General features: G+C 43.7%; 1 protein-coding gene across 1 annotated transcript in view; it reads right to left on the minus strand.

The window, feature by feature from the left end:
* The window catches only part of OSBPL10 (oxysterol binding protein like 10), a 292,615-nt gene extending 270,477 nt beyond the window's left edge, over nucleotides 1–22,138 (minus strand). The window contains exon 1 of the mRNA XM_019664512.1: nucleotides 21,145–22,138. Coding sequence (XP_019520057.1) covers nucleotides 21,145–21,425 — 281 coding nt within the window. The 5' untranslated portion in view covers nucleotides 21,426–22,138. The remainder of the gene's footprint in view (nucleotides 1–21,144) is intronic.
* Nucleotides 22,139–22,679: the final 541 nt, after the last annotated feature.

Genomic DNA, 22,679 nt, shown 5'->3' on the forward strand with positions numbered 1-22,679 from the left:
ACACTTTATTTTTGGAGATTTCCTACTTTTTAAATGGGACTCAATACAGGAGAAATGTCGCAAATGCTCTGCCTGATCCCTCAGGGTACCTTTCCCAGCAAGAAGTCTAAACTTAGGGTGTCAACCTCTTCCATTACACAAATTGTAATGCAAGGTCCCTGAGACAAAATTTTTCCATTGGTGATTTCCATGACATCCACAGAAGCACAGAAAGGTGTGTGTCTGGGGAAACGGATCCAAACCTGCCAGGTGCAAGGCACTTGGTCACGGGGAAAAGCTGGCTCCAGGTTTACCACTGCTCTGATTTCATTCCTTCCAACAAATATTTATTCGGGGTCTACTCTGTGCCAGGCACTGGGCCAGACATAGGCTCAGCACGTGCTCTTCTGGGTCTTGCAACATCATGACCTGTGTTCAGTCAAACTACGTCATTTATTTGGCAATTTCAAGTAACGTTACAGGGTATAGTGTACTGTGTGTTTCTCAAACGAGCCATGTGGTTTCTTGTTTCCTTCTTTTTTTTTTTTCCTTGCACTTAGAAATGATTTAAACTCACAGAAGAGTTGCAAGACTATCACAAAGGACTCCTGTGTATCCCTTCACCCAGGTTCAGCCATTATTGCTGTTTTGACACATCAGCTTTATCATGTACTCGGCTATCTCTCCTTCCCTTCTCCTCCCCTTCCTTCCCTTCCTTCCTCTCCTCCTCTCCATCCACACCCATCTGACTCCCTCCTCCTCCCCTTCCCACCGCCCCTCCCTCTCTCCTTATATAAAGTTTTTCTGGAACCATTTGTGAGTCATAGACATCTTCATGCATCTCTAAATATTCCATTATGTATTTTCCAAGAACAAGGACATTCTCTTATATGTGCACAGTACAATTATCAATTTCTGGCAGTTTAACACTGTATATTTACCCAATATACAGTCCACACTCAAATGTTGCCAACTGGGGCCGGCCGAGTGGCGCGATGGTTAAGAGCTGGCTTGGGACGCCAGAGGGCCCCGGTTCGGATCCCACATATGAGGGCCAGTGACACTGCCCTCCACAGCTAAGATGCTGAACAACAGCTCAACCTGCAGCTCAGCTGCCATGGGTCACCGACGACAACTTAGGCTGCAGTCCCCTGCTGCAGTGGGCTGCCATAAGCTACCGTGTGTAGCCAGCAGCCAGCGTGAGCGGCCAGCAGCCGCTGTGAGCAGCCATCCAGAGGCCAGCGACTGATCTGCCTCGTCCGGGAAGAGCGCAATGATGGTGCCAACTTGGGCCAGTGAAGCAACGTTCTCCAAAACTAGAATGAAGAACAAAAAACAACAGCAACTTGTCTGTTCACCTTCCCCCGATTCCCCAGGGCTGTTACCATCCCCCAATTCCCCAATAAAAAATCTTTAAAAAAAAAAAAATGTTGCCAACTGTCCAAATGATAGAAGAGGTGATGCACAGGTTTTTAAATACCCATTTGAAGGCTCCCTCCTCAACCACCAAATGGACTGACAGCACCTGAGGAGATGTGTCTTACTCCCTTGCTTTCCACAGAAGCTTTCCTAAAGGACTACAGGCAAAACGAAATTCTCACTATTTTAAAACTCCTTCCCATATTATTTAATGAAGCTCCCTGACAGGAGCAACGGCCTCTCATTTAACCTGACTTCTCCATGATATGACTTAGTCCTAGTTCCTTTTGTTCCAGTTGCTGAAACTCTCTGGATAAAAATATTTTAATAAAATTCAGTAGCATCACCTTCCACCCCGTCTCATTTAGAAATTGTTCAAATTCCAGTATCCCTCTGTTCAGCACCTCTCTCAGCATCCTCAATATGAAGCAATATTTCCCAGGCTTTTTATCATTATCAGTCCCCTACAGAGCCTTTTTATACAATTTTTTCTCTATGCACACCTCCCACTGAAATTAATACGAGATAGACTGTGCATCCATTTTATGTACTGTATCTCTATCTGTGCTTTATACATAAAAAGAGTAAGATATTTTCACTACCACCACCCCAGGAACCAATTTTTTATCGCTCCATTTAGAACACACGGTGTAAGGTCATTCACAACCTGGGAGAAGAGAGAGCAAGGTCTTACCTGTGTGAGGAGACATATCCCAGTTCAGCCCAGGATCCTCAGCTGGATCAGCTCTAACCAAAGACCCAAAGTCTCTAATCAATTGGCCCTTCTTCCATAGATGTGATCTAGGGTCCACTCTCTCCCCACAAACAGGCTAAAAATATTATGGAAGAGTTTGCAAACCTAGGGTGGCAGTCTTAAGGGGGTACAGGTAAATTTATCCCTTAAAAAAGGGGGTGGATGAGACTGGATTGTATAATGGTTCTTTCTGCAGATGTCTCTCTTATGATCCCGTATACTCAGCACCCTTAACTGGTGAGCAGTGGTCTCAGAACATCTTTGATGGCCATTCATCCACTCATTGGGACCAGCACATATTTCTTTACATCAATCTTCACTTGATAAGGTAACCAACATATTTATACTAAGCCTGAACTGGAGTCAGCTAAGTTGTCTGAAAAAGCACCACCAGGTAGCTGATTTTCAGATCTTTACCTAAAATAATGGCAGATGCCAGGTACTCAGGGAGAATACCTCGTAAAATGAAATTAATAGCACTCTGTCCTATAATATTTGTGGGGTTTCAAAGAAAATGAACAAATATCAAATTCCTGTGACTTCATGTAGGTGATATTCAGGAAAATTAAATATAAAAATAAGGCAGTTTGTGAAAAGACATAAATTCAGGGGGAAATTTGAATGCATATGACTTACTATGAGCAGGGGTGTGCTTTCTTTCTAGGCTACAGCTCCAAAATTATAAAATAACATTTTTTAAAATCAATCAGGATATAGAAGAACTGAACAATTTAATCAACAAACTGGGTCTAACTGACATTTTAGAACAATTCTCTCAATGACAACAGAATGCATCTTCTTTTCAAGTACCTATGGAACATTCACCAAAATAGAATATATCAAGAGTCATAAAACAACCATAACAAAGTTAAAAGAACTGAAATAATACAAAATATGCTCTCTGATCACAACGGAATTAAACTAGACATGAGAAAAAGAAAGATAATAGGAATATCTTCAAATACTAGGAAATTAACACACTTCAAAAGAACTCATGAGTGAAAAAGGAAGACTCAAGAAAAATTAGAAAATACTTTGAAATGAATTAAAAGTAAAATAAAACACATCAAAATTTGTGAGGGCAAGTAAAGCAGTGCTTAGAGGCAAATTTGTAGCATTACATATTTACATTAGAAACAAAGAAATAATTTAATAACTTAAGCTTCCACCTTTAGAAACTAGAGAAAGAAGAAACTAAACATAAATAACAAAAGGAAAGAACAAAAAAGAACAGAAATTTAAAAATTAAAAAAACAAACAAACAATAAAAACCATCAATGAAACAAAAAGCTGGGTTTTAATTAGATCAATAAATTGAAAATCTCTAGCAAGGCTGTCAAAGACACAAATTACCAGAATCAGGAAAAAGAAAGGGGGAACATTACTATAAGCTTCAAAGATATTAAAAGGGTAATAAGGGAATACTACAAGCAACCCTATATACCCTATAAATTCAAATATTTATAAGAAATGGACCAGTTTCTCCAAAAGCATGACCTACCAAAATATACCCAAGATGAAACGGAAAATCTGGATAGCTTTTGTAACTACTAGAAATTAAATGTGTAGTTTTGCTCTTCCAAAAAAAGAACTCTCCAGGCCAGATGGTTTCCCTGACGATTTCCACCAAATATTTAAAGAAATAACACCAACTCTACAAAATTTATTCCAGAAAGTATAACAAGAGGGACATCGCCCAACTCATTTTAAGGCCAGCATTACCCTGACACCAAAACCAGACAAAGACAGTATAATAAAACTATAAACCATTATCTTTCATAAACATAGATGCAAAAATCCTTAACAAAATGTTAGCAAATTGAATCCAGCAACAACAACAACAACAACAACAAAAACAAAAAACACAGCAATAATATACCACACAACCAAGTGAGGTTTATACCAGGATAGCAAAGCTGATTCATAATTCAAAAATCAATCAATGTAATAAGCTACCACATTAATAGGTGAAAGCAGTGGTCAGTAAAGGGCCAGATCTCTGTCCCAACGACTCGATTTGTCATTGTAGAATGAAAGTAAAAACAGTCAATATGTAAACAATAGGCACAGCTGTGTTTCAATAACACCTTATTTATAAAAACAGGTAACAGGCCCGTTCAGAATAAAAACACTCAACAAACTAGGAATAGAAGGAAGCTACCTCAACATAATAAAGGTCATTTATGAAAAGTCCACATACTCAATGGCAAAAGACTGAAAGCTTTTCCTCAAAGATCAGCAACAAGGCAAGAGTGCCCACTCTTTCCACTTCTATTCAACATAGTACTGGCCAGAGCAATTAAGCAAGACAAAAAAAATAAAAGGCATCCAAATTGGAAAGGAAGAAGTAAAATTATCTCTGTTTGCAAATGACATGATTATATGTGTAGAAATCCCTAAAGATTAGACACACACACACACACACACACACACACACACTAGTTAGAATAAATGAATTCAGCAAAGTTACAGAATACAAAAATCAACACACAAAAATCACTTTTTTTCTATATATTAAACATGAACAAAAAGAAAATTAAGAAAATAATTCCATTTACAATAGCATAAAAAAATAAAATATTTAGGAATAATCCTAATCAAAGAGGTGAAAGACCTGTACACGAAAAAATATAACACATTTCTGAAAGAAATTAGAGAAGACACAAATAAATGGAAAGCCTTCCCTTGTTTTTGGATTAGAAGACTTAATATTGTTAAGATGTCCATATTACAGTGATCTACATAGTCAACACAATCCCTGTCAGAATCCCTGTAGCATTTTTTGCAGAAATATAAAATTCATCCTAAAATTCATATGGAATTTCAAGGGCCCTTGAATAGCCAAAACAATTTTGAAAAAGAAAGAAGAAGTTGAAGGATTCATACTTCCTGATTTTAAGACATATCATAAAGCTACAGCCAGTAAAAGAGTGTGGTACTGTCATAAAGACAGACAAGGAAACCAGTGAAACAGAACAGAGAGCCAATATAGTATATGGTCATGCATACGGTCAAATGATCGTTGACATGGTTGTCAAAAATATTCAATGGGAAAAGAAGAGTCTTTTCAATGATTGGTGTTGGGAAAACTGAATGCCTATATGCAAAAGAATATCTTACACCATGTACAAAAATTAACTCAAAATGGATTAAATATCTAATGTAAGGCCTAAAACTAAAACTCCTAGAAGAAAACGTAAGAGAAAAGCTTCATGACATTGAACTTGGCAATGATTTCTTGAATATGACACCAAAAGCACAGGCAACAAAGGCAAAAATAGACAAACAGGACTGCAACAAATTTTAAAACTTTTGTGCATCCAAGGACAAAATCAATGGGGTGGAAAGGCAACCAATAAAATGAGTGAAAATATCTTTTTTTTTTTTTTTTTAGTAAATGATAAAAACACAATTCACTACACATATCATAAAGAGTTGAACTATGCTGCTGTGGCATCAATAACATGTTCTGTGAGATGCTGTCAAACAAACCAAAATTTAACCATGCACGACAAACCCAGGGCCATAAAAATCTTTCCAGCTCTGGGTAGAAATGCAGAAAGCTCATACCACTCCATTTTTATTTTACTTCTTAACATTCGCATAGTGCTTACTAAGTGCCACACACTGGCCTTTGCACTTGACTCATTTAACTTAATGCTCACAGCCACCCTACAAAGGTATGCACTCTCATCAGCCTCATTTTGCAAAGGAGGAAAGTGGAAAGTAAGGCACAGAGAGGTTAAGCAAAGTGTCCGAGTAGGTGGTGGAAGCCCATGTGGGAGGCTTCCATCTCTGTTCACTGAAGAGGGCCAAGCCCTTTTCTTGTCCTCAGCATACTGTCCTAGCTGGCAGTGACTGCAGGAGGCAGTGCTAGCCCATCCAGGAATGCAAGAGGCAGCAAGACTCCATCAACTTGGCAAACTCGGATGGCCTTCCCAACCTCTGAAAGCCTGAGTTTTCCTGTTTTGTTGGTGGTGGTTTTTTTTAATTTCTTTTTTAGTTTTTTTTGTTTTTTCTGTTTGTTTTGTTGTCCTTCTTTTTCGCTTTTGTTTGTTTGTTTGTTTTCCCTTTTTTGCTCTTTGTTTTCTCTTACTGCAATTCAAAGAAGCCACAATGAAAAGGTTATCAGGGTCAGGTTTATGAGGCCTTGCCATCCCTTGTTCCTGCATAACAAGAAAGGAACAGGGCTGCCCTAGTGGCACGTTGGTTAAGAGCTGGCTTCGGACGCCAGAGGGCCCTGGTTCGGATCCCACATATGAGGGCCAGTGACACTGCCCTCTACAGCTAAGATGCTGAACAACAGCTCGACCTGGAGCTCGGCTGCTATGAGTCACCGGCGACGGCGTAGGCTGCAGCCCCTGTGGCAGCGGGTTGCCATGGGCTACTGTGTAGCCAGCAGCCAGCGTGAGCGGCCAGCAGCCATCATGAGCGGCCGTCCAGAAGCCGGCAACTGATCTGCCTCGTCCAGGAAGTGCGCAATTGATGGTGCCAACTTGGGCCAGTGAAGCAACGTTCTCTACAACTAGACTGAAGAACAAAATGACAGCAACTTGTCTGTTTCCCTTCCCCCAATTCCCCAGCGCTGTTCCCATCCCCCCAATTCTCCAATAAAAGTCTTTAAAAAAAAAAAAAAGAAAAGAAAGGAACATGCAGTCCTTTCAGAGCAGCTCCCCTGTGGCCCCTCCCAAGAAGGAAATCCTGGGTGCTGACCCCACCCAGTCAGTGTGAAAGCTCACAGTGCCGGGGCTCCCTGAACAGCATACATCTGATGTATCAGAGCACAAAAAGTGACAAATGGGATGCTGGTGTTTTAAATAGGAGCAAAATGCCTTAGAAATGGTGAAAACTCTACCAGTGCATGCCTTCTCCATCAGGAGAAAGCCCCATCAACCTTAGACTCCAAGAGGCTGAACATCTGCCAGCTTGACATGGAGGCAAACACGTGAACCAACCTCCACTCCCATGGTCTTCATCCACAGTCTTGTCAGGTCATGGTCACCAAGGATCACGGAGGCTACTCTTAGGAATTGGCCCATCATCAAACAGACCTTCCCAAGACACAGTCCCCTCGCCCATCTTAGTCAACAAATGTTTTACCAGCAGCTTTAGAAGAAGAAGTGTTACCTTAATTCTAGATAATAGCATTACATAATAAAGTTGTAAGTTTAAAAGTGCTTATTAATGATAATCCATTCAAATTTTCCTGTATTAGAATAAGGGGGTAACACGTAATCTGCTTCCCACTTCACCCCATTTACAGATGGAAAAAGCAGGTGACATTCATATAAAATGAAACAAGTAAACATGAAGGAAGGGATCTTCCTTCCATCTCCCAAGCCTTTGGTTTAATGGCCCTTTTTTTTCATAAGCTGCAAATATGACGGCTTTACCTAGTTGAATAGACAGTTGCTCATAGGCATTAACAAATGCGACCAACTTCATCATAGGTAACACCTGGAATTGTCTAAGAATCATTTTTCCACACCTAGGGCATCTTCCAAACCAGTCTGGATGAAGCCTCAGAGGTCACCCTAGGAGAGTAGAGTTCAGGCAAACTGGACCATTGTTATTAGGTATATGCTACATCGCCCAGAAAGCATATACTACATGCCCCAAGCCTTTTTAAAAAACAGGCCAAATGAATTTTTGTTAACTTTGGTTTTTTTTTAAAGATTTTATTGGGGAATCTGGGGAAGGGGAACAGACAAGTTGCTGTTGTTTTTGTTCTTCAGTCTAATTGTGGAGGATGTTGCTTCACTGGCCCAAGTTGGCACCATCATTGTGCTCTTCCTGGGCGAGGCAGGTCAGTCGCCGGCTTCTGGACGGCCGCTCACGGCAGCTGCTGGCCGCTCACGCTGGCTGCCGGCTACACAAGGTAGCTTATGGCAGCCCACTGCAGCAGGGGACTGCAGCAGGGGACTGCAGCCCACGCGACCCACAGCAGCCTAGCTCCAGGTTGAGCTGTTGTTCAGCATCTTAGCTGTAGAGGGCCATGTCACTGGCCCTCATATGTGGGATCCGAACCGGGGCCCTCTGGCATCCCAAGCCAGTTCTTAACCAATGCGCCACTCGGCCGGCCCTTTGTTAACTTTTTGATATAATTTCAAATTGACAGAGAAGTTACAAGAATAATACAAAGAACTATTCATTACTAAAGAACTATTAACTTTAGTAATAAAGCAACCACAGTTGCTTTATCATTTTATCCCTTTCTCTTTATAAATACACACATTTTTCCTGAACCATTTGAAAGTAAGCTGCCAACATAATGCTCCTTGACCCCAAATATTTCAGTGTACAAACATTAAAATCAAATTAATTAACATGGAACCCGTACTATTGTCTGTAAACTTTATACAAATTTTCCAATTATCATAATGTCATTTATAGGAAAGAAAACATCAGATCAGGAGTTGCATTTAGTTATATTTTGTATGTAATGTTCCAAAGGAGCATTAGTTTCAAACTAAGAAACAAAGCAAAAATAAACAAGGAAACAAGCAAAACAAAACAAAAAAAACACTAAAAATACCAGTAACTGCTACAATGTTGGAAAGGAAAAGGAAGCAAGCCTTTAGATAAACAGAAATTCAGACAATTCCATGACATGAATAACTGCAATTTAGTCTCTTCCAGGTTAGATCACGCTTTGCTTTGCTTCAAAAACACTACTTCATCCAGATTACAATTTGATTTCAACGACACAGGTTTAGTCCTCTTCCTTTGAGACAAAGATTTGCTGAAGTATCTTTGTGTCTACCCCATAAGAATGACCTATCTTGCTACTCAACATGAGAAAAAAACAACTGTGGCATTTTGGCTTTTAATACTAGTTTTCTGAGTTTCAGCTGATGCCGAATGAATCACAAAAACTGACGTTTGACAGAAAAATTTCACTAACAGAAACTCCAAATTAACTCAGAGACCATAACAGTGTTACCATGCATTTTGGGCCAAGCTATCAAATGCAGGTTTCTCATAAAAAAAAAAAAATAAAAAAAAGGCGCACATTAGTCAGGCTAATAAAAATTACCACAAGGAATTTTGCTAGTACAAAGAGTAACATAAATATAAAATGCTATATAATAAATGGGTAACAATACGCTCTCAACAGCACTTAGCAGCACAAACTGGCTTTTGTCCTGTTCAACTCTTTAGGGACCAATTCCCTGCATGAGTCAGCTGGAATATGCACGCAGAAAAGTTCTATGCTGTGTGGTTAGCCCAGGGGGTCAGGAGGCCCATTTTTAAGGCATTAGTAAGAGGGTGAAACTCAGACATACTATCATTCCCAAAGCAAAGGACATTCAAAATCTGTGACCCCATTTCAGCCTAAGTCCACACGCTGAGCTTAATGAATTGGGAGGCCTCCATGCAAATCAAGGCTCATCTGTCAGTGATGACAAGTAGTCACTGGGCTTTTAAAAGCCCAAGTGAAGAAAAGACCATACAGGCAAGGAAAGGAATTACTGAGGACCAGCTCCCAGGTGGGAAGAGGCAAGGCCATGAAAGCTCTACTAAACACACAGCCCTAAAATAGTGATGGTTTCTGACCAGGAAAAAAACACCAAACATAATTACTCACAGAAAGAGATTCTGCCCATGAGAGGGCTGCAAAATCACTGATTAAAAACACGGGACCCTCCAGGCCACGCTGAACAGAGAGAGGGTGGAGAGCAAGAGTGAGGAATTAAGAGAATGAGTACCTAGCAGTGGAATGAACCGCTACTGGCTTACCCTGAGGCAAAGCCCTCCATGAGTTCATCTGTAAAACAAACGGGTAGAAGCTCTCCAAGTCCTCTCCAAAATAGTGGGAAGAAAACATGCTTTGGAGGCAGAAAAATCCAGGCTCCACAATTTACTAGCTGTGCAACTTACGTCACTCTAAGCCTCAGTTTCTTCATCTGTGAAATCAAGGTTCTACCTGCATTCATTTGGGTTATATTTGTCTGTGGATATTGACTTTTAAAAGAGGCTTATTTTCTCCCTCTCCCCCAGGGAAAATTCCAGAGGTTGGGAGCCCAGGATTTGTGAGGTGGCTCTGATCAACAAGGTTCTCAGAGGCCAGGTTTCTTATGTCTTGGCCTTTAACCCAGTCACCTCAAGGCTCAAGACTGCTGCTGGAATTCCAGCCATCAGGTCTGTATCCCAGGTTTCACCATGTGTCTGGTATTCTAAGAGGAAAGAGAAAAGGAGAAAGTGCACAAAAGCAAGTTCCAGGAAACTCCTTTGTGACAAGACTGTTTATATCCACAGTATAATCCCTAGCTACAAGGGGAGGTGGGGTGCATGCATAGTTTTATCTAGGTCAACCTTCTGTGCAGTTAAAAACTGAGGTCCTACTAGAAGAGGAACGTAGATAGATTTTCAACACCTCCCATCTCGTTTTAAGGGTTAAATTGGATTACGTATGTCAAGTGTCTCGTGCTTCCTGGGCCTGCAAATGTATTCCTTCCCCTTCCAGTAATACTGACTGACATCTTAAGATCTGTGGTCTCATTGGCTTAAGATGGCCTTCATGAGGTAGCCTTTTATAGCCTGGTCTACCTTTTACAGCCTCCTCTCTGGCCACACTCCACATACAACCTGCATTCCAGCCATAGCAAGCCTATCTCCTCCTTCCCTGCCGCCTAACCTTTGTCCTCACACAGCCTTCTACCAGGGAAGCTCTCCCTGAGCTCCTGTCTGCATGATGAAATCCTCTCTTCAACATTCCAGGTCTCCCATCACCTGCCACTTTTTTCCCTTTTATCCCCAGGGAGAATTGGCGCCCTCGCTCCCAGGTGTTTCCTCTAGGGTAGCACTTACCCCCTGTCTCGTGACAGCAGCTTGCATCTAATGAGTGCTTTCTATTTGCCAGTCACTGTCCTAACCCTTGACACCCAGCTTCTCAGTGGATCCCAACAACCCCGTGATACAGCCAGTATATTGCCCCCATTTCACAGATAAAGAAACTGAGTTACACAGGTTAAATCGCTGTCCAAGGTCACCTAGGTAGTAAAGCGCAGAACCAGGATTCAGCACTGGCCGTTGGACCACAGACTCGGTACTCTTAGTCACCACACTAGGCTGACTCAGCGACTTAATTGAGAGGTCTGGGTGTCCTTTTTAAACCAGGGATGGTCAAACTACAATCCACAGGCTAAATCCAGCCCACCACCTGTTTGTTGTAAATAAAGTTTTATTGGAACACAGACACGCCCACGACATATTTACAATACAATGGGAGAGTTGCGTAGTTGCCATGGAGACTTTATAGTCCACAAAACCTTAACTATCTGGCCCTTTACAGAAAAAGGTGGACCACCCTGTTTTAGACGGTCAGCTCCTTATAGCAGGACTCAGGCTTTTTCTCTTGTGTGTCTCCCATATCTCGAATGGCATCCAGCATATACACAAAATGTGCTCAATGAATAGGTGGGGTGTGAGCGTTCCACCAGGCCTAGTTACACGCAAAGAGGAGCCTGTCTGGGGCTGATGCTGCCAGTTTGCTCAGGACCTGGAAAGCTCCTCAACTCTGTGCAGATTCTATCAACAAGCAAAAGACTCAGGAAAACCATCGTGATGGTTTTCGCAGCACCCCACCATGGCTCTGATAGTGACCACTGCAGAGCTGAGTTGAGGGTCACTTGTATCCACCACCTAATCCACTCAATGCCCCTGAACAGAGAGAGAGGGGCCTGGGAAGAGCCCCCAGTTCCAGTTCCACCACACTGAGGGACAGCCTAAATTCCACTACTTCCTGGGCAGGTTCCCAAGCTCGCACACCAGCCTCCTCTCATATTCACTGGTTACCTGACCAGCACTGCAGAGAAACACTTATCACATCCTGGAAAAAAGTTATTAAAAACCAATGTTGGGTGCCATCCAACTTGTTATATTTTCATCAAAATATTTATTGAAAGGGACCAAATCACATAGAAACATAAACAATCCTCTAAAAACGACAGCACAACATGAAAAGTTTTTCAAGGCCCCAAGGCCTTCGTTGACCTTCAAAGAAAAGGCTTGCAACAAGACTGTATAATGTTTCCTAATTTTATCATTACTGCTATCATTGCATGAGGCACAAATAAAGCACTTTCTTTCTGGGCTGTGACCATATTCGATCCAGTCTGAGCTATCAAAAATCAAATTCTGGATGGTTTTCTTTTTAATTCTGTCTTGGCCTGGCCCCAAATGGCATCAGTCAGGAGCCAGGCAGTGCTGAAAAATGCCTCCCACTTTTCCGGCACAATCATTTCAATCCTCCTTTGAGGACACAAAGGCCAGCATGTCTCCTTTCTTCCCAGAGTTCTCACACTACTGACCACTTGAGCAGACTCTGAGAAACCACCGGCTAAGCAGCAATGGAGACAGTCGCCCACTGGGCAAATCAAATAATTCGTCACCTGGGTCTCACGTGGTGGGAGGAGAGGCTAGGAAATTGCTGCATATTTGCTAAGGCTGGGTCTAAAAGGACCAACGGCTCGTCCCCTGGGTTCCACAAAGTTGCCCACTGGTCTGTCTAAAATATAAGACTCCCGGAAGACAAACTTCTGCTGAGGACCTACTGTGCGCCAAGCACTATGCTGGGCCTGATGCCTCTGGTAGCCTCACAACTAACACTACAAGGCTAGTGTCGTTTTACACATGAGGAATCCAGGGCCCAAAGAGTTAAGTGACTTGCCCAAGGCTGTGCAGCAAAAAGGAGGCAAAGCTGGAGCTTGGGCTCCTACAGACTGTCCCTCTCAGAAGCAAAGCAACTGGCGTGAGAAAGAGGCAGTACCTGCTTCCCCAAAGCTCTCCAGGTAGCAATACAGAGGTGGGCTGGGATGGGGAGTAACCCATTCGCTCACACAGTGCTGGTGGGTCTGTGCGATGGTTCAGCCATGCTGCAAACACGGTGGGTATGTCTACATACTCCTATCCTGTGACCCTGTAATTCCATTGCTAGGGGTTTACCCAAGAGCTATGAAAGCATACATGCACACAAAGACTTGTACACTAACAGCAGCTTTGTTTGTAATTGCCGGAAACTAGAAAGCAACCCAAATGTCCACCTATGGGTGAATGGATAAACAAACTGTGGTATATCCACAGAACGTACTACTACTCAACAACAAAAAGGAACAATGTATGAACTACTGGTAGGTGCAGCCAAATGGACAAAGCTCAGGTCAGTATGCCGAGCTAAATAAGCCAGACTCCAAAAAGGATATCCTACCTGGCTCTATCCATAGGAAGCCCAAGAATAAACAAAATTAATTCATGGTGATAAAAGGCAGAAATCCATTACAAGGGAAGGGGAATTGACTAGAAGAAACATCCGTTGCGAGGGGAGTAGCGGGTTCTGTACCTTTTGGAGGTTACATGGTGTAAACAACTGTAAAAACTCATCAAACCAAACACCTAAAACCTGTGCATTTTATTGTCTATGTTAATTATACTTTTTTTAAAAAGTCCTCAGGCTAATGAGTCATTCCGCTGATAAAATGGAAAACAGATTATGACATGTATAACTTCCAAAGCTGATTACTCTATAGTATTGAATGAGATCCCAAAGAACCTGACTTGCCCGTTAAGGGAAATTAGGTTTCCTCACTGGCATTAGGAACAATTTCCCTCACAATATTACCTACCTTACATTTGCCCAAGGGGTCTGTCGAGCAGACAGAGACGAATGAGTCTACCAACCCTTCCTAACAAGCTCACTTACAGTCATGACAGCAACCTGCGTCCTTCCATGACAGAGATGGCTGTCACCATGGCAACCAGTGAATGGTGGGAAAGGTGGATTTCCACAGAAGAAAGGTGGGAAAGGGGAAGGGAGACAGAAAGCTTCAGAACCACCTGAGAATGATGACTGTGTGGGAGGCTGTGAATGCCTTACGCCCCGCCCTCAAGATGGCTACATCCTAATCCCCAGAACCTGTGAATGTTACCTCCTGTGGCAAAGATTGAGGCATATGGCAGATGTAATTAAATTAAGGATCTTGAGCTAGGGAGATTACCCTGGATTATCTGGGTGGGCCCTAAAAGCAATCACAGGAGTCCTTCTAAGAGGGAGGAAAAAGGGGAATTTGACACACACAGATGAGAAAACATTGTGAAGACAGAGGCAGAAGCTGAAGTGATGCAGTTTGGGGCCAAGGACGGTCAGCGGCCACCAGAAGCTGGAAGAAGCAAGAAACTGATTTCCCCTCAGAGCATCTGGTGGGAGTGTGGTCCTGCCAACACCTTGATTTTGGCCCAGTGAAACTGATTTCTGACGTCTGGCCTCCAGAACCATGAGAAAATAATTTTCAGTCGTTTTCAGCTACCTATTATGTGGTCATTCGTTGTAACAGCCACAGGAAACTAATACAGACTGGAAGCCTAAAAGCCAATATGGCTTCTGCCAAGAGTTTACATTCCCCAAAATAGCAACTCAAACTTCTAAGAAATAGTCAAGTTAATCATAGATTGTTTTTGCTTAAAAGAAAACATCAGAGAACATCCTCATTACCATGGGGTAGGCAAAGATTTCCTAAACAGGACTCAAAAAGAGCCAAGCGTAAAGGGGAAAAAAATTGAAAAACATGACTACATTAAACTTAAGAATTTGTGTTTATCAAGACAATAATAAAAGATGAAATGGCAAACCACTTGTGAAAGGAGATATCTGCTTTCTCTATATATGTATTGCCCACGTGCATGTGTACATGTACCCATCAAAGGGCTCCTATCCAGAATATACATATGAAGAACTTTTACAAATCAATAAGAAAAGGGCAGATACACTAACATATAAATGGAAAAAGGACTTAAATAGCACCTAACCAAACATGATATCCAAATGACCAAGAGACACACATAAAGATGCTAAACTTCATTAGTCAGCAGAGAAAGGCAAATTAAAACCACAATGAGATACCACCACATACTCACCCCATTGGCTAAAATGAAAACAAGAGACAATATGAAGAGGGTTGAGGATATGGAGCACCCAGAACTCTCATGCACTTCTGATGGAAGTATGCAGAGAAACAACCACTTTGGAAAATTCTCTGGCAGTATCAAATAAGCTGGAAATTTGCAAACACTATAACCCAATATTTCCATTCCTAGGTACACACCCACAGCAAGGCACGCATGTGTGCTCTAAAGCACACGGCAGCACTATTCATAAGGGCCCCAAACTAAAAAGAACCCAAATGTCAATCTATAGCAGATCTAAATGTTTTTTGTATATTCATACAATGGGACACGAAACAGCAGTGGAAACAATTAGACCACAGCTATATGCAGCAAGGCGGATGGGACTCACAAACATAAGAGAAAGAAGCCAGACACAAAAGATCACATACTGTATATGAAATTGAAAAAGAGCTTTTACGGGAAGTCAAAATAGTGGAAGCGCTGTGGGGGGATGTGCTGAGGGGGGTGGCTGCTGTTTCTTGATCTGGGTGTGTTCCGTGTATGAAAATTCACTAAACTACGCACACTTATGAATTGTGTACTTTTCTGAATGTAGGTTAGACTGCAAATTTATCCTCAAAAACTCAGTTATTCAGAGATTATGTTAAAAGGTATGAGCAGTTTTTCTTTTTCTCAATAACTTTTGCAAACTGCAAAATAGATGCAAGTTCACCTTAGGGGGAAAAAAATAATGGAAAAAAAAAAAAGAGAAGAAAATACAAATCACCCACAAACCCACCAACCAAGGAAAATCATGGTAACCATATGGCATAAATCTCCTCAAATATATGTATAATTTTAAAAAAGGGTGTGGGGCATGGATTCCACAGGAAGTGGTTCACACAAAGCAGGTGCTCAATACATAATTTCAACCATAAGTGAATTAATCACATTACATGCTGTTTTGTAACCTCGGCAACCACCCCTTTATTATTATCGTCAATGAAGAAATTTAGTGTCCCTAAAGGATTTACTCTGAACAGTCTGGCAACCTAGACAGCAAGTTATGCAAATACTTTGAAGTATACATAGGCAAAAACATAAAAATCCAGAGAAGTGACTTTTCAACCCTGGTATCACCAATTACCTCTAAGATTATTGGAATACTCAAAAAACATTCATTTTAATTCAGAGTGGTTTTAAAAGTTACTATATGTCCCCACTGACTTTTCTAAATGGGCCAAGTGGCCCCAAAACTCTGGGAAATCATATCTAGAGGCCGAACACTGCATTCTCAAAGCATGTGGTTAATGCAAATCAGGGTGAAAGCAAACCCTGTCTATCTGGTCTGGTCATACAGGCCCACACTGGGTGGACTGTGGTGGGCCCTCAGTCAGGGTGGGCATGTCACAAGGCAAATCAAACGTTCTGACCCAGAAGACAAGGACTGATGGCTGCAGAGTGCAGGGCAAATGATAAACATTTTAACTCGAAGACAAGGATGAACAGCTAGAGAACCAAGAATTATAACAGTAGCTAACAATGGCCAAAACAGAACGAAATCCTAGTTTGATTTCTTCTCTGTCCTTCATTCATTTTCTTATTTTTTCAATCATATTCACTGAGCCTTTATTATATGCCAGACCCTGTTCTACACACTGGGGATGCAGCAGTGAACGAGACAGACAAAATTATTCTCTGTCCTCAAGGAGCTTCTATCTAGTGCTGAGAGACAAAATAGGAAAAATACTGAGCATGTCAGGTGGTGATAAGTGTTACAGAGGAAAGCAGGGAAGGAAGGTAGGATTAGCGGCTGGAGGAGGGCGTAAGTCACTGCCCTGAGGGATAGAAATGTTTGGGTCCAAGTTTTAAAATGATCCCTTCGAAACAAGTCATCTCCTTTCCAAAGAACTCTGCGATAATTATGTTAATGGGGTCCCCCAGGGTAATTACAGCATTCAGAAAATAAATCAAGAATTTTATGGACCAGAAGGGTCCATTTAAGAAGGGACAAATTGAAGATCCAATAATAGCTACCGCTTCTCCGGATGCTGCTATGCACTGTTCTCAGTCCCTGATACACCAGTATCCTCATTTCATCCTCTCATTGAACTAATGAGAAGGGCGAGGGTAACATTAGGTTCGCCATTTAACAGATGAGAAAACGGAAGCCCAGAGCAATCAAGGAACTGGCCCAAGGTGACACGTGTGCTAAATGTTGATGTTGGGATTTGACTCAGAGGCCACACTGCTCTTACATTCCATATAAATGTCCACTGCTGGCCTGAGGTTTTCTTTTGCCAACACTCGTCTTCCTTTTCCTAGTCAAGATTTGCCTTTCAGTGTTTGACTGAGGTCTTACAACCCTGCCAATCACCAAAGAGAAAAAGAAAAAAAGAATTAGAGGCCAGTTCCATATCTGCAGTGTCTTCTTTTCTCCAAATAACAAAAACTGAAGACCCTCAAATTGAAATATCACTTCCTAGATCCAAATAGAAATGATTTCTTCAAACATCTGAATTATAAGCAAGCCCAAAGTCGTTTTATTTTGAAGTGAGACTAAAATTAGCCTTAGGGCAAATGAGAGTTCATATAGCCAATTTCTTACTAAGTGTAAACATTTCAAACTGAACACCACCCAGACGGAACCCTTGGTTCTCCCCCATCTTACCCACAAGCATGTTCCTCTTCTGTGACCCTCATCTCGATAAAGGACCTCCCAGCTTCTCAGGCCTACAAACTGAAGCGTTCTCCTTTTTCTCACCTCCACATCCAAACCATCAGCAATTTCTACCCTCTCCACTCCAAGTCAGTCCCTTTTCTCCATTCCCTGTCCCCCAATTCCAAACCCCAGCATCTGTTTCCCCTAACACCGTGATGGGCTCCTAAGTGATCGCTCTGCTTCCAGGCCTGGCCCCTAGAAACTCTCATCTCCACACAGTAGCCAGAGAGAACTTTTTAAAGCACAGATCAGACCATGTCCCCTCCCTGCCTAAAATCCTTCTGGGCAACCAGAACACAGTGTTCAATTCTTACCCCCACCTGCAAGGTGCTGTGTGATCTGGCACTGACCTGCTACCCCAAGCTCTTGGGGTACACTCTCCCCCTGGTTCACTCTGTATAAAAACCAAAAGATGGGTGGAAAGATAGTACACTTGATTAAAATGTGAATTGCAGCAAAGATACCAGATCCACATGAAATTATTTCCATAAATGCTTGCTTTTATTCCATCATCATTTTAAAATCTTTTTTTTAATCTTCATGGCACCTACTACTTTCGGAAATTTTTGTTCACTGGTTTAGATGCATTAGCTGTGCTCTTGAACACCATCCTGTAAATCTATACCATGCTATTATATCTGAAGTGTTTTCCTTAAATAACTATAATACTAAATTATCGAACCTCCTTAATGTATACTTTCCCCAAGCTCTGATTACTTCACACTCTCTCAGCCAATGTGTGTGAGCCGAGTGTCCCGGATGTACCCTACTGAGTTGAGTGTGTCCAACAACATGCAGTTTTCTCTCCTGTGATCTCTGTCTACGTGATTTATTTTGTATTCTGGCCCAAACTGCCTTCCTAAGGGCTTGGTAATAGGGCTGAGAGTGCTACCAATAAATTCAGGCAGAATATGATACTGGATGTTAAAATATAAACTTTACAGCAACTTGAGGACAGGCAAGAGGACCCCACAGTACAAAGTGCTAGTGGATGACTGGTGTGAAGAGCATTATCACAACAGCATGGCAGCCTGGTGAGACTCACCAAGAACTTTGTGGCTGGAGATCGTCGTTAACTGCGGGCACTTTGAAAAGAACTGTCAAAGGAACCTGCCATGAGTCCCTAAAATCACGTAATATGAATCAGCCCACTTGTTTACACCAAGGCATTCCCCTTGTGTTGTTCACAGGAGTAACTCCTGCTCCTAGGACAATGCCTGACAGAAAGTACATCCTCAATAAAATAGTCTCTGAACAAATAAACTCATGAACAAATGAATACATTTTCTAGGTTTTCTCTCTTTATCCTCTTCTCTCTTCCTTTTCACTGATCCAGATCACCCTTTATAAGACCCCTTGAGAAGGGAAAAGTGTACAATCACAGGGTCATCATAAATCTTCTCCAGATCACTAAGGGAACCTCGGCCACTGTTCAGAGGACACACATGTGGGAAAGATAAACCCGACACTGAGACTAATAGCCATTGGAAAGAGACAGCGCTTTTGGAGTCGGGCGTAGACTTAGAAAATAGTGAGTCTTTTGTGGTAAGAACGAACACTGGCAGGTAGCTATCAGCCACAGTAACAAACTCAATTAAGGTGAGTACCACATTTCACCTATGTAGGCAGCAATTGTGTAGGTATTATTATTATTATTATTATTATTATTATTATTATTAATTTTGCCTCTTCTCAATCTTGCCTCCACCTAAATACCCAGGTGGATTTTAAATCATACAAAAGCATGAGTTACTCCAATTCCTCCTAAATCCACTCCAAAGAATAAATCCTTTAATATACATTGCAGGTAAAATATAGGCCCCAAGTAAAATAACTGTAATCCAGGGTAAAAGCTCTGTTGACCACGTAAGCTACTTGGGGGCGGGGGGGGGCATTAAAAGTGATTGCCCAACACACAAACAAAATGCTGTCACTGACAAGTCACCTTGAAGTGTCATTAATAAGACACAATTACCAAGAACTGAAATCAGAGGTAGTCATCTTATCTCTCTGGTTCTCCACACTCTACTTTTTGGGCTTTCATGAATTGAAGGAAAAAAGGGAGCGGACAAGAGCAGACAGTGGGGTTGTTATGAGAAATAAAAGGAATCAAAAGTTAAAATGCAACTTCCACTAACATAGTAGATCTCCAAGGAAACCTGGTGAGAGTTCTCTTGTCTACAGTTATCAATATAGAAGCCACTCAGTTTCCCAACAGGAAATCATCTTCCTCCTAGGTGAGTTTCACACAAATAACTACCTTATAAGTTTCAGCTGGAAGAAATCTGAACATTTCCAAACATCTACAGAGAAAGACGATCAAGTAATCTACCCTAACCAGCAGAGGTGAGTAAGAATCATCCCAGGGTATGATTCAAATCTCACAAGCAACCCTAAAAGCCCCCAATCCTAAGATCCGAGGGCTATTAAGGGCAAGACAAAACACCTTATCAACCACCTCTCCAAAAAGCCCCCTTCTCCTGGCGTGGCCACTTGTATTTCCCTCTGGCTTGTTTTGGAAACCCAAGTTTAAAAATGTAAACAGCAGCGTCGCATCTGCTCCTTTCAAGTGGTCTTCGCTATCCTCACTACCATAGTCCACACACTATTGCTACCCCAAGTGTGCTGGAAGCCCCTTTCCCGGACATCCCCCATGCTGCCACGTGTCCATGTGAGGGTGGTGAGCAGGGAACTTCAAAAGTTATTATTAAAATAGCAAACTGCCCATTTGGAAAGGGGAGAGGGTTTGGGGGGAGTGTGTGTGTGTGTGTGTGTGTGTGTGTGTGTGTGTGTGTGTGTGTGTGGTTTTTTGTGGGGGTTTTTTAACTAAACTTCCGTTGCAGAGATCAGAGGTTCCAAGCCACCAACTGGGCAGAGGGGTGGCACACGCGCGCTGGAAGGCGCTGGGGATAGGGGGCAGGTTTGTGAGGATGGTGTTTTGAAACACCAAAGTTTTCAGTGAACTACGTTATGGAGAAAATTACTGTGATCGCGCCCGACGTAATAACGCTTTTTCATCCAGGCATAAAGCACCGTCCCCTCTGCCTGCCTTCCTCAACCATTCTTGAGGGGTGCGGGAAACCGTTAGCAGACAGGGCCCGGGACCAGCGCGCTCCGCCTGCCAGCCACTCCACTCCCAGCAGGTGCCAGTCCAAAAGAAAACCAGGGTTCTCGCCTCCCTCTCCGCCACTGCGGTGCAGTCCTAGGATGGGGTCACCGCGCGCCCCATCCTGGGCACCCCACCTGAAGAGGAGCAGGGACACAGGAAGGGCACCCGTGAGCGGCAGCACCCGGCTGGCCGGTGGTACGACCGCGCGCGCGCACTCACACACACACTGAGCGACGTGCCGGGAGGGGCGCGCGGTGGCGCGGGCGGCGGGCTTGTTACCTGTTCTGCCAGCCCTGGAGGAGGTTGGTGTATTTGCTGAGCACGCCCTCCAGCGCCGGCTCCCTCCTGCGGCCGCCTCCCCCGGACGGGCTAGCGGCTACGGAGCCCGGGCTGCTGCGGCTGCCCCCGCTGCCGAGCCCGGCTGCAGCCGACCGGCTGGAGACCCCCCGGCCCGCCAGGGAGCAGGAGGGAGAGGAGCCCGCCGAGGTGGCGCGGCTGCTGCTGCGGCTGCTGCTATTGCTGCCCCCGCCGCCGTCTGCGCCCTGGGCCGCCCTCTCCATGGTTCGTGCGCGCCCGGGACTCGAGTGGCCGCCCCGGCACTGGGGCTCCTAACGCGGCGGCGGCGGCGGCGACTGCTACAGCTCCGGGCGCCCGGGCCGCGCGTGGCTGCTCCAAATCCCCGGGAAATGCCTGACTCATACAGGAGGAAGAGGAGGAGGAGGCGAAGGAGAGCTGGGAAGGAAGCCAACGGGGCTGGATGCAGCTGCGGCCGCCCCTCCTCCCGCCGTGGCCCCGGCCCCGGCCCCTCCCTCCGCACTAGTTTCGCGGGCAAGTTCGGAGCTGGTAGCGGCTTCAGCGAGCCCTCCTCGGGTTCCTCCTGCTCTTCTTTTGAGTCACAGCGGCCGCTCAGGCCTGGGGGCTGGGGGACTCTCCCGGGTGCCGATCCGCAGGGTGGGCACGCCCTGTCACCCTTCGCGCTCCTCCTGTCGCCCCCCTCTCGTATCCGAAGGGGCGAAAGGGAATCTCGGCGTGTCACTCCCCACCCCCAACCCACCTCTGGACCTGGAGAGAGCGGCAGCCCCACCCACCCTGTCCACCCGGATATGGACCCGCCCGGCCTAACACAGGCACACACGCGCATTCCCTCTCTGCCTTCCGTACCGAGCCCGGGCCACACACACGTACACAGCAACCTGGAAATGAGCCTCGCTGGCGGAGCAAAGTAACAGGGCAGAAGGTCCTCTAGGATCTGCTGCGTGTCCAATAGGGGAGGGGAGGGGAGGGCAGGTAATTCTCACAGGTAAACCAGCTCCGGGCATTTTGACGCTGCGGAGTTCTGATAAATGCATCATGGACACCAGGGCCGGCACTGGAGTAAGGCAAGAAAACTCTCAGGTTCCTGCAAGTGCCTTCTTAAATTGAGTGCCCTAGGCGCCTCACTTGCCTCACCCTAATCCCCACCCGGATGGACAAACAAACCTGGCGAGTCACTCATACAGGAGGTCACCAGCTACACGTGTTACCATACCGCACCATGCAGCTGGGAACCAGAGGTTCTAAAACAGGTAAGCTGCCCTGAAATCAACAGATATTTACAAATGTAGTGAAGTAGCCTGTTGGCTGTAATTTCTATTCCCACCCCTCCTGCAATTACATTTCTAAACTTAAAATTGTTGGTCTTTGGCAAAAGTAAATAAGGTTGCACTCTCTTCACCCCACTAATAATTTGGGGGAATATAAATATCCAATGCAATCTGGAAGTTCCTAAAATTACCTAGAAAATTGAGGAGCTCAGACACAACACACACACACAC

The sequence above is a fragment of the Hipposideros armiger genome, unplaced genomic scaffold (genome assembly GCF_001890085.2).
Source record: "Hipposideros armiger isolate ML-2016 unplaced genomic scaffold, ASM189008v1 scaffold_424, whole genome shotgun sequence".
In the NCBI taxonomy this organism is placed as follows: domain Eukaryota; kingdom Metazoa; phylum Chordata; class Mammalia; order Chiroptera; family Hipposideridae; genus Hipposideros; species Hipposideros armiger.